The sequence below is a fragment of the Hylobates moloch genome, unplaced genomic scaffold (assembly GCF_009828535.3).
Source record: "Hylobates moloch isolate HMO894 unplaced genomic scaffold, HMol_V3 SCAFFOLD_17, whole genome shotgun sequence".
Lineage (NCBI taxonomy): Eukaryota > Metazoa > Chordata > Mammalia > Primates > Hylobatidae > Hylobates > Hylobates moloch.
Window position 1 is genome coordinate 15,670,275 of NW_026652292.1, and position 13,233 is coordinate 15,683,507.

The 13,233-nt window shown below is 41.8% G+C and overlaps 1 protein-coding gene across 1 annotated transcript in view; it reads right to left on the reverse strand.

Moving 5' to 3' along the window:
- The window catches only part of MYO10 (myosin X), a 130,103-nt gene that overhangs the window by 97,824 nt on the left and 19,046 nt on the right, over positions 1 to 13,233 (reverse strand). Inside the window, exons 7-12 of the mRNA XM_032135328.2 lie at positions 6,145 to 6,274; positions 3,610 to 3,728; positions 1,758 to 1,904; positions 1,163 to 1,263; positions 990 to 1,056; positions 47 to 139 (exon numbers count right to left, since the gene is read on the reverse strand). Coding sequence (XP_031991219.1) covers positions 47 to 139; positions 990 to 1,056; positions 1,163 to 1,263; positions 1,758 to 1,904; positions 3,610 to 3,728; positions 6,145 to 6,274 — 657 coding nt within the window. The remainder of the gene's footprint in view (positions 1 to 46; positions 140 to 989; positions 1,057 to 1,162; positions 1,264 to 1,757; positions 1,905 to 3,609; positions 3,729 to 6,144; positions 6,275 to 13,233) is intronic.

A 13,233-nucleotide genomic window follows, 5' to 3' on the forward strand; every position in this document is an offset into this window, starting at 1 on the left:
AGATGTGCTACTCCGATGTGATGAAGAATTGCAGGTTTCGACATACCGCATGCTGACTGTGCAGCTTCTCCAATAAGGTGCTGTCTGTGGCTTGAGGAAAATGGCTTTCTTCATTGATAAGGGCTAGGAGGCCAAGTTTCTAGAAGAAAGAAGAAAAAGAAAAAATGAATTAAAAGTCGAATGTGGCTGGATGCATGGGTAGCTCATGCCTGTAATCCCAGCACTTTGGGAGGCCAAGACAGGCACAGCATTTGAGGCCAGGAGTTCGAGACCAGCCTGGCCAACAGTGAAACCCTGTTTCTACTAAAAATACAAAAAAATTAACTGGGTGTGGTGGCATACACCTGTAATCCCAGCTACTGGGGAGGCTGAGGCAGCAGAATCACTTGAACCTGGGAGATGGAGGTTGCAGTGAGCCAAGACTGTGTCACTGTACTCCAGCCTGGGCAACAGAGTGAGACTCTGTCTCAGAAAAAAAAAAAAAAAAAAAAAAAAAAAGTTGAATGTGTGCGTCCCAAACTATTTGAGAGCTCTCCTCTACTCTCTAACAAATGAGTGGTTAAAAGAAAAGGCATGGTAATTTCTTGACTGGAAAATCCATAATGATACGCTATAGAGAAAACCAATTAAGTTCTTATATAAATCTTAAAAAAAAATTGAACCCATTGCAATTTTGTGGATAAAACTTTTACAACTGGCAAATCTATATTGGTACTTCAAAGCTTTGCTTCTGACTTAAAATCTAAGGGAAGCCAATTTACACACTGTTGATTCTAAAATACTGAGTTCAATGAGACAATAGGTTTGAAGCAGCCAAGTATTTAAATTCAACCTTGCACATTTACATTTATGTTTCCAAATGGTCCACTGTGTTCTAAACATTCACATCTTTGATGTGCGTGTTCATGCACGTTATTTTGTTCCCACAAATATGAATCAGCCCAGCTGGACCCCCTTGGGACTGTAACCATTCTTCAAAAATACATTACCTTCTCAATCAAGTCCAGGCATTCTCCATTGTCTATCCAGTCAATATCTTCCCACACTAATCCTTCCCTGTAGAAGATTTTAAACAGCCAAGTTAAATGAAAACATAGCTTCAAAACTAATCTAGTTGCTGCTTTAAAAAAAAAAATTGAAATGGAATTCTATGAGTGCTTACCGGCTATATTCTAGTTGTTCTAAAGAAAAAATATGCTTGTTGAAGTACTCCTGAAGTTTCTCATTTGCATAGTTTATATTGAACTGTTCAAAGTGATTAACCTAAGGGGGGAAAGCATTCAATAAGTATCTTTAGTGCACTCACGATTATATGGAAAGGTGAAGAAAAGATTTAAAAAAGATCTGCAGAGAAAAACATCAATGCTTGTTGCCTGGCGCAGTGGCTCACACCTGTAATCCCAGCACTTTGGGAGGCCGAGGTGGGCAGATCACCTGAGGTCGGGAGTCCAAGACCAGCCTGACCAACATGGTGCAACCCAGTCTCTATTGAAAATACAAGAAAAATTAGCTGGCTGTGGTGGCAGACACCTGTAATCTCAGCTACTTGGGAGGCTGAGGTGGGAGAATCACTTGAACCAGGAGGTAGAAGTTGCAGTGAGCTGTGATCATGCCACTGTGCTCCAGCCTGGGAGACAGAGTGAGACTCCATCTCAAAAAAAAAAGAAAAAAAAAAGAGTTTGCTCACGGAGATTTGTTCAATAGCAGCTAATAATGGACAGAAGAGAATTCATGTGCTGCACTGTTAGGAAGCCTACCTCAAAGTTTTCAAATCCAAAGATGTCAAGGATGCCAATAGACTTGAAGTCCTCATTGCCCTTGATCCTGCTGTTGATCTTCTTGATTACCCACTCAAAGCAGCACGCATACAGAGCCATGGCCAGGGAGTCCCTGCTGTCTACTGCCTGTGGGAGAGGAAGCGGCACAGAATCAGCTGACCCCGGGCACCCCAGACAGGCAAGGCCATCCGTGCCCCACTCGAGAGACACACACAAGACTAGCACAGCATCCGGCCCTCCAGTGTGAAGTCAATCAATATCATCTAGGAAAGGACAGATATCTAAAGAAAAGATAAACCAGAACTCACATATTTCCTTTCTGTTAAGATTAAATACCAGGATTCCAAACTCAACTTGCTATGCTGAGTTACACAAAAGAATCTAAACCATATGTACGGTACAAATGTTACCAGGTTTTTTTGTTTTTGTTTTTGTTTTGAGGTGGAGTCTAGCTCTGTTGCCCAGGCTGGAATGCAATGGCGCGATCTCGGCTCACAGCAACCTCCACCTCCCGGGTTCAAGTGATTCTCCTGCTTCAGCCTCCTGAGTAGCTGGGATTATAGGCATGCACCACCACACCCCGCTAATTTTTCTATTTTCAGTAGAGACGAGGTTTCTCCATGTTGGTCAGGCTGGTCTCAAACTCCTGACCTCAGGTGATCCACCTGCCTTGGCATCCCAAAGTGCTGGGATTACAGGCGTGAGCCACCGTGTCTGGCACCATGTTTAAAACAGTGATTAAGATGTGAGCTCTTTTTTAAAATTTTCTGATTTTCTATTATACTTTGTATTTACAAAGTTTTTCTTCATCATATGGTCAGCATTTTTACTTATCCAATTAAAAACATAATAGAAGAGTGTGATGGTTAATACTGAGTGTCAACTTGATTGAAGGATACAAAGTATTAATCCTGGGTGTTGCCTGTGCGGGTGACATCTGAGTCAGTGGGCTACGGAAGGCACATCTATCCTTAATCTGGTGGGCACAATCTAATCAGCTTCCAGTGAATATAAAGCAGGCAGAAAAATGTGAAAAGGCGAGACTGGCCCAGCCTCCCAGCCTACATCTTTCTCCCATGCTGGATACTTCCTGCCCTAGGACATCGGACTGCAGGTTCTTCAGTTTTGGGACTCAGACTGGCTCTCCTTGCTCCTTGGCTTGCACACAGCCTATTGTGGGACCTTCTGATCATGTAAGTTAATACTTAATAAACTCCCCTTTGTATCTATCAATCTATCTATCATATTCTGTCCCTCTAAGAGAACCCTAATACAAAGAGCTAGCACATATACATTGGCTCAAGGCAGTAGCAGAGGCAAATATAAATAAAACATTATTATGATATTGTTTTCATTATAATAACACATGATTGTTGTAGGTAATGTTTATTTAGTGCTTACTCTGTACCAGACATTAAATGCTCAGCATCTATTTGTTGTTTTTATTCTTACAAGAATCCTGTGAATTAGGTATAATTATCCTTGTCTTATAGTGGAGGAAACTGAGGCATGGTGACTCAATTTCCCAAGAGCAGACAGTAGTAAGTAGAAGGGTCAAGTTCAAAGTCAGGCAATCTGCATTTGACCCATCCTCTTAAACAACAATTAGATGTTGTTTTAGACAATTAGACAGCAATTCAATAGCTTTGTCTATTCCCAATCCTTCGGTATCTTCTTTATTTTGATCATGAACCAAAGTCATTTGAACAGTTATTAATATATTACAGTTATAATATAACTGTTATTATAGTTACATATCTGAATCAAACCTATGGATCTGAAAACCCAGGAGTGGCTAGTAAGGCAAGATCGGATGGCAAAGCGTGTGTACCTGTTGAACATTGAGAGGCGTGAGGATCTCTTCTCCCCTGAGGAACATTGATCTCTGGGTCAAAGCATCTGTGAGCTGTGTTGGGTCCAGCCCAAGTAACTCTGCAGATCTATCCAGAGCTGCAGAGAATAAGACAAAGGTGAATGAACCCACCGCCCTCGAGAAGCTAAGCAGGCTTAGCCATACCTTAATGCAGAGAACACTCCTGAATCCCTCAGGCAGAGTTTAGAGATTGCGTGTTATCGCTAAGTTATTCACTCCCTTAGTGAATCCTAGAGGTTAGTAGCATAGAGCCTCATGCTTGGACGAAGTGTGGTCTGGGAATCCTACGGGTGTCCCCAAGATCCTGTCAGAGGTTTGCAACTACTGTTTTTTTCTTTTTGAGACGGAGTCTCCCTCTGTCGCCCAGGCTGGAGTGCAGCGGCATGATCTCAGCTCACTGCAAGCTCCGCCTCCCGGGTTCACGCCATTCTCCCGAGTAGCTGGGACTATAGGCACCCACTACCACGCCCAGCTAATTTTTTGTACATTTAGTAGAGACGGGGTTTCACCATGTTGGCCAGGATGGTCTCAATCTCTTGACCTCGTGATCCACCCGCCTCGGCCTCCCAAAGTGCTGGGATTACAGGCGTGAGCAACCGCGCCCGGCCTACTTTCTTTGTTTTTTTTTTTTTTCTGAGATGGAGTCTCACTCTGTAGCCCAGGCTGGAGTACAGTGGCATGATCTCAGCTCACTGCAACCTCCGCCTCCCGGGTTCAAGCGATTCTCTTGCCTCAGCTTCCCAAGTAGCTAGGATTACAGGTGCCCGCCACCACACCTGGCTAATTTTTGTATTTTTAGTAGAGACTGGTTTCACCATATCGGCCTGGCTGGTCTCAAACTCCTGACCTCACGGGATCCACCTACCTCGGCCTCCCAAAGTTCTGGGATTACAGGCATGAGCCACTGAGCCCAGCCCCCAACTGTCTTTCAATATGTCAGACATTAAAGAAATTTGCAAAAAGATAAGACAATGGGACTATTCTTCCTGTTTTCTGATTTGGAAAATAGTCTTTTAAATAAAAATAGAACATTTATTTTAGTATGCAATGGGTTTATTATTGTTCTTTTTAAATTGATAAAGAATATTTTTTAAACATCTCATTTTAACTTTTGAAGTTTTCACTTTTTTTTTTTGAGATAGAGTCTCACTTTGTCACCCAGGCTATAGTGCACTGGCGTGATCTTGGCTCATTGCAACCTCCACCTCCCGGGTTCAAGAGATTCTCGTGCCTCAGTCTCCCAAGTAGCTGGAATTACAGGTGCACACCACCACACCTGGCTAATTTTTTGTTTTTAGTAGAGACAGGGTTTCACCCTGTTGGCCAGGTTGGTCTTGAACTCCTGACCTCAAGTGATTCACCTGCCTCATCCTCCCAAAGTGCTATGATTACAGGCATGAGCCATTGTGCCCAGCCAAAAAGTTTTAACTTTCAATGTGGTAAACATCAACAGATAAAACTCACATAAACAAAAGCTCTCTGGGGTTCTCTGATTTTTGAGAATATTAAGAGGTGCTGGGTGGAACCAGACATTTGAGAATTATTGGCCTACAGTTCTGGTCTCCTCTAGAACCACTTTGAACTTCAACTCATCCAATTTCCAGCTTCCATGGCCTCATCTATTGCTTTCATCAGAAAAGTTTTAAAAATTAATACATAAATCACTCGAGCAAAATGACAACTGACATAGCTATATGTTAACTCATTTTATCTTGACAGCAAATCTCTGAGACACTGTACAGGTGAGAAGTCACGAGTGTTCAGGGGATAAATAACACAGGAAACAGCATGAAGCGGGGGAGGGCTATGAACCCAGCATACTGGCTTGCAAAACAAAGGGTCTTAACCATTTTACCATGCTGGCACTCAACAGGACTATGCCACCTGACTCTCAACACTTTCCTATGTCGATTCCTGGTTGCTCATATTTCCAGGTACTTGACTCATTTTCCTTCTTTTTAAAAAGAGAACACGGTCACTATCCCAATTGACTAGTAACTTTTCATACACTCTGAGCCATTCCTAACCGATGCTTCATATCTAATACAACTAACATTCTGTAGCTCTCTATTCAAGGAGCCAGAACATTTTCTCTTTTTTTTCTTCTTTTGTGAGACAAGATCTCACTCTGTCGCCCAGACTGGAGTGCAGTGGCATCATCTCAGCTCATTGCAGCTTTGACTCACAGAGGCTCAGGTGATCCTCCCACCTCAGCCTCCCAAGCAGCTGGGACTACAGGAGCACACCATCATGCCTGGCTAATTTTTGTATTTTTAGTAGAGATGGGGTTTGGCCACACTGCCCAGGCTGGTATCGAACTACTGGGCTCAAGCAATCTGCCCGTCTCCACCTCCCAAAGTGCTGGGGTTACAGGCAAGAGCCATCGCACCTGGCCAGAATTTTCTCTCTAAAAGACTAGACAGTCAATAATTTAGGTTTAAGTTTCCTACGGGGAACAAAAGGAGTGAGGAGGGCAGGCAGGCATAATCTTACCTGTTTTGAAGGAAACCTGCGCCCCACCAGCAGTGATAAATTCTATGTTCCCAAGATGCAGTATACCAGCAAGCAGCCTTGACACTTCCCGAACTTCCTCCTTGCTGAACTGCATCACGTCCATTGCCGTCTAGAAGAAAATAAATGTATTTAATGTTATGTTGGTTTCTCACACTGAAGAAAATGTAGAATACCTCTGATAATATAAAATTACTAGGTGCTATTGAAAAGGCAAAGAAACAAAAAATAGATACATAACCACTCACTTGTTTTTTTGTTTTGAGACAGAGTCTCACTCTGTCACCCAGGCTGGAGTGCAGTGGCACGATCTTCGCTCACTGCAACCTCCGCCTCCTGGGTTCAAGTGATTCCCGTGCCTCAGCCTCCCGAGTAGCTGGGATTACAGGTGTGTGCCACCATGCCGAGCTAATTTTTTTTTTTTTTTTGCATTTTTTGTAGAGACTGGGTTTCACCATGTTGGCCAGGCTGGTCTTGAACTCCTGACCTCAAGTGATCCACCAACCTTGGCCTCCCAAAGTTCTGGGATTACAGGCGTGAGCCACCGCGCCTGGCCCATAGCAACTCACTTTTAAAACGATGAGGACATTACACAGTGCACATAAAAGGAGGAAGATAAAGAACTATAGCATGCTCAGAGATAATCAAGAAATAAACATAGTGTCCACCTTACATACAAGCCTCCTATATATGCTACAAAAGAATTACCTCAGGGAGTCACAGTCATGACAACAATAAAGAAATAGTTTTCTGTACAGCTATCAGAGCGTAATGAAAAATTTACTATTTTCTTTAGATGTAAAAATGTGGAGAGGGAGTACTTGGAGAGGGGGTGTTTTTTTGTTTTGTTTTGTTTGTAGAGATGTGGGTCTCACTATGTTGTCCAGGCTGGTCTCAAACTCCTGGCCTCAAGCAATCCTCCCACCTTGGCCTTCCAGAGTGCTGGGATTACAGGCGTGAGCCACCACGCCAAGCCAAGAACTTAAAAAAATTAGCCAGGTGTGTTGGTGCACACCTGCAGTCCCAGCTCCTGGCTTGGCTGAGGCAGGAGTATTACATGAACCCAGGAGTTCAAGGTTACAGTGAACTATAATCGCATGTGTACTCCAGCCTGGGAACCTGAGTGACATAGTTAAGACCCTGTCTTTAAAAAAAAAAAAAAATTAAATTAAATAAATGCTGATGGAAAATCTAAATAGATCTGGACCTGTCTTCCTTAGGCAATCATCACATCTCTATTTTTAATTTCTCCAAAGGATTTTTTATGGTCTTATCTTGGCCTGAGGATACTAAGTGGAAGTTAACATAACGCTGTTTGAGGAAAAATAAAAATAAACAGGCACTTACAGGAATCTGTTACGAACAACAAGTATCTAAGCAACTGAAGCCAGGTGTTTTCTGGATCATAGCTAAGATTTGCTAATTTTCTATTGTGACCGAGGAGCTGCATTCTTGTGACCAAAAAAAGCTGTTAAAAAAGAAAAGAAAACGAGACACATACACACAAACCTGGGGGCAGACTTGTTGGCAATATCGATGCAAATGACCTACAAAAAGAGCTTGGACTCACACAAGGACCACAGCAGAGTGGGAAGAAGGAAACCACGCACCGCTCTGAATCAACATAAATTGCAAAAGGAAACAACGGGAGATTTAACACTGAGAAAAGTTCAACTTCTCCCCCCAACCCTTTTTTTTTTTTTTTTTTTTTAAAAAAGACGGAGTTTTGCTGTTTCACCCAGCCTGGGGTGCAGTGGCACGATCTCGGCTCACCGCACCCTGTGCCTCCCAGGTTCAAGCGATTGTCCTGCTTTAACCTCCTAAGTAGCTGGGATTACAGGCATGTGCCACCACGCCTGGCTAGTTTTGTATTTTTAGTAGATACGAGGTTTCTCCATGTTGGTCAGGCTGGTCTCGAACTCCCAACCTCAAGTGACCTGCCCACCTTGGCTCCCCAAAGTGCCGGGATTATAGGTGTGAACCACCACGCTAGGCCAAGATTAATTTCTTTATAAAGAAAAAGCAATAATGGCAGGAAAAAAAAGGCAAACAGTGGAGAGGGAAAGAATTAAAAGATCCACTGACATATATATGAGCGACAAAAATAAGGAGAAATGCAAATCCAGAGTACTGCTTTTTTCCTTCCTAGAAATTGAACATGTACAAATTAAGGTAAATATGAGATCAGTTCTGTCGAATTAGCAAAAAATTTCAGAATGATAAAGATTAGTAGAGAAGAGACATTTATACAGTGGTTGTTAGTACTATAAATTAGTATAATCTTTTTGGAAAACAACATGATTATCTGACAGAATTGTCCTAGGTATATAATATGTATATAATATTAGAATTTTCATATCTGACAGAAAAACCAACAACAAAGGTTCAGAGAAGAAAAATAACTTTCTCAGGGTCGCACAACCAAAATTCAAAGTCCGGCCCAACTGACCCAAATCTAGGAACTTACTATTATGACTTATTATTATTATTATTATTATTTTGATACAGGGTCTCACTCCCGTCACCTGCACTGGCGGGCAGTTGTGTGATCAAGGCTCACTGCAGCCTCAACTTCCCAGGCTCAGGTGATTCTCCCAGCTCAGCCTCCTGAGTAGCTGGGAAAACAGGTGCACATCAACACACTTGGCTAAATTTTTGTATTTTTAGGAGAGATGGGGTTTCGCAGTGTTGCCCAAGCCACTCTCAAACTCCTGCACTCAAGCAATCTGCCCACCTAGGTCTCCCGAAGTGCTGGGATTACAGGCATGAGCCACCATGCCCGGCCAGGAACTGATTATTGTTATTATTATTGACTCAACTCTGTTACTTTATAAAGACATAAAAAGAAATCTATATAGTCTCCAATAATTTCAATGCTGGAAATTTGTGTCAAGGAAAATTTCAAGAACAGAAAAAAAACCTTTAGAAAACATTCACTACAGTGTTACCTTAAACACAGTTTCACAGAAAAAATAATTCTAATTATTCTACAATAAGACAAGTCAAATATAGTAAGTTATTTGAATATTGCATACTTTTTTTTTTTGAGATGGAGTTTCACTCTTGTTGCCCAGGCTGGAGTGCAATGGCACGATCTCAGCTCACCGCGACATCCGCCTTCCGGGTTCAAGTGATTCTCCTGCCTCAGCCTCCTGAGTAGCTGGGATTATAGGCGTGCACCACCACACCTGGCTAATTTTGTATATTTAGTAGAGACAGGGGTTCTCCATGTTGGTCAGGCTGGTCTCGAACTCCCGACCTCAGGTGATCTGCCCGCCTTGGCCTCCCAAAGTGCTGGGATTACAGGCGTGAGCCACTGCGCCCAGCCTATTGTATACTTTTTAAAGAAAATTATGCACATAATACAGAGGCACAGTTATATTTACAGTAGCTTTTTGTAAAAAAGCTATTTTGTGCCTATATTATTTTTAAAACGCAGGCTGGGAAGAAAATTTACAAATCTGAAACTAGTTCCAGTAGTTACTGTTAAGGGTTAACTGTGAATTAACAGTGCTGACAAGCTCATGAACATCCTATTCTATCATGTCTTTTAATGTTGCTGGCAATAAATATTTTTACAACAAAAAATGAGACAATCAACGGGTGAATGGATAAACAAACTGCTGTCTATTCAATGGAATACCAAAAAAAGCAGTGAATAATGATACATGCCACATGGATGGCTGGAGAAAGCTGGATACAGGAGACTACATAGTGCATATTTTAGTTACATGGAACTCTAAAGAAGATAACTATATACTAGAGGGACTAAATTAGATCAGTAGTTTCCTAGGGCCAGGTGTCGGGGTTTGGGATTGCCTGGGAAGGGGCACAGAGAAACTTTCGGGGCAGAGGATTCCCTTTTATCTTGATCACAGTTGTGGATAAATGGGTGTGTAAATTCAAAATTCACTGAAATGTATACTTTAAATGGACGTATTTAATTATGTGTTCATTATATCTCAATAAAGTTGATTATAAAAATTACCATAAATTACTTGAAGGTGGGAAGGCTATCATTTCATGCATACAAACAGAAACAAAGAATCAGAACTATTTGCCAAGTGCTTATCAATTTAAAAAAGCCTATAAGAAAATAATTATTCAAATTTAAAGATATTTATCAGTGATTTCTTCTAACAGGTAAAAGCAAAGAAATACGGTTAAGAAATACAAAATAATTTGTTATTCTCAAGACTTTTTAAACTGTGTTAAAGACCGTATCAGATATCAGCAAAATAATGATAATGTACCTACATTGTGCAAAAGTTAAACTTTTTCCCTTTCTATGATTAAAGTTTTCTTCATATATGACAAGGTATATTCATAACTAATATATAATCATTTTCTAGTCTGGCAGCATAGCAAGAACCCCATTTCTAAAAAAAATTAAAAATTAGCCTAGTGTGCTGGCCTACACCTGTACTCCAAGCTACTTGGGAGGCTGGGGCAGGAGGATCACCTGATCCCAGGAGTTCAAGGGTGCAGCGAGCCATTATCACACCACTGTGCTCCAGCCTGGGTAACAGAGTGAGACCTTGTCTCAAAAAAAAAAAAAAAAAAAAAAAGTGAAATAAGTAGTAGAAAATTTCTAACTGCCAAATAAAAAACATTGACACATATCCCATAAATAAAAATTCTTGGTTAAGTTCTAAAAAAAATACAAAGGTTGTATAAGAAGATATTTAAGCAAATGAACAAAATAAATGTGCTTACAATATTAACAAATTTGTGAACTTCTTTGCTTTCAAGTCTAACTCTAAGTGACTGGGTAAGCAGTTAGTAGTGTTGTGATAAGCGGCAACTGCATTAATCATAACATGGAATAATTTAATGTCTGAAACCAGCTCTCGCCAATGCAGACATGTATGCTAAAACTCCAGCAAGAGTCTCCATTTATTGTTTCTTACTCTCCTATTTACAATCTTTGTTAATAAGCAATCTCCACCCCTTTGACAAGAGTAGCCACTTTAAGGCTTATTATAATTAGTATTTCAACACTAGGCCTCAAGACTGAAAAAACCATGGGAAATTCTCAGTATGATTCAGCACATAAAAAATAGATGCTTGTGAATGTGAATGTGAATGTGTGTTGGGGGATGGTGGCAAATACACGGCAGAGTCCCAGTCATCATGCACAAAAGGAGCTCAGCTTGTCACACTGGAAACAAAGGGTGGAGTGTCACCATCAGAGAAGGCTAAGGTACCTCCGAAGAATCTTGGAAGTCAACAGATGGTATGTCAGAAAGGGTGACAGGGGAGGCTATTTTGGGCACAGTAAATTACAAGTAAGTAACTCAGTAATAATTTATTACATAATGTTATATTTATTTATTTATTTATTTATTTATTTATTTATTTATTTATTTATTTTTGAGATGGAGTCTCGCTCTGTCGCCCAGTGGCGCAATCTGCAGTGGCAGGATCTCGGCTCACTGCAAGCTCCGCCTCCCGGGTTCACGCCATTCTCCTGCCTCAGCCTCCCGAGTAGCTGGGACTATAGGCGCCCGCCACCACGCCTGGCTAATTTTTTTTTGTATTTTCAGTAGAGACGGGGTTTCACCATATTAGCCAGGATGGTCTGGATCTCCTGACCTCGTGATCTGCCCGCCTCAGCCTCCCGAAGTGCTGGGATTACAGGCGTGAGCCACCGTGCCTGGCCAATGTTATATTTTATTAAGTAATATTTATTATTTTAAAAATACATCATAATATAAAATTGGCTGACCACCCAAGTTTTCCAACACTGAAAGAGACTGACATTTCCAAGTTTCACAACATTAAAGTAAAAAGTTGGTCCTTAGGCCGGGCGCGGTGGCTCACGCTTGTAATCCCAGCACTTTGGGAGGCCGAGGCAGGCGGATCACGAGGTCAGGAGATCGAGACCACGGTGAAACCCCGTCTCTACTAAAAATACAAAAAATTAGCCAGGCGTGGTGGCGGGTGCCTGTAGTCCCAGCTACTCGGAGAGGCTGAGGCAGGAGAATGGCGTGAACCCAGGCAGCGGAGCTTGCAGTGAGCTGAGATCGCGCCACTGCACTCCAGCCTGGGTGACAGAGAGAGACTCCGTCTCAAAAAAAAAAAAAAAAAAAAAAAAGTTGGTCCTTTAAATTTTAATAAAATCTGACTCATGACAAATGAATTCACACATGCGTACACGAGGTCACACACCATTCAAACCCCACGGATATACCCAGGAAGGTCCATGCAGTCAGGAAACCCCAGCCCTGATCAGTGCCAGGCACGCTGTAAACATTCAATATTTGTAGAGTAAAAGAATAAACAGCTGATCACTCAGCAAAGACTCCTGTTACTTCATACACATTTCATCAGCCACCATCCTGGTGGGCCAAATGCAAGCAATAAAATAAACTAGTTGTTACTACTGACTTGAAATAGCTTTTCATCCTGACCTAACACTTTAAGGGGCAATTTGAAGGGCTGTATAAGAAATGCCCATGAAATTTAGCATAGGTTCATTGCCTCTGCCCCAGGAAAAACCAAGTCTCTCCTAAAACTGTTCAGAATACCTCATAGGTACTTTTTTATATTAATGTTTATTGTGACCAATGATAAATTTCAAAAATACATTAAGGCAAATTCTCAACGAAATAAGCAAAATTCTTAAAAGGTCCTATTGCCAGAATATACCAACATTAAAGCTGATAAAAAGAATCATGTTTTTTGTTTTTGAGACAGGGTCTTACTTTGTCATCCAGGCTGGAGTGCAATGGCATGATCATGGCTCACTACAGCCTTGAACTCCCTGGGCTCAGGTAATCCTCACACCTCCAAGGTAGCTAGGACTATAGGTATGCCACAATGCCTGGCCAATTTTGTTTGTTTGTTTTCTCGAGATGGAGTCTTGCTCTGTCGCCCAGGCTGGAGTGCAGTGGCACGATCTCAGCTCACTGCAACCTCCACCTCCCAGGTTCAAGCGATTGTTCTGTCTCAGCCTCCCGAGTAGCTGGGACTACAGGCACATGCCACCACGCCCAGCTAACTTTTGTATTTTTAGTAGAGACGGGGTTTCACGATGTTGGCCAGGCTGGTCTTGAACTCCAGATCTCG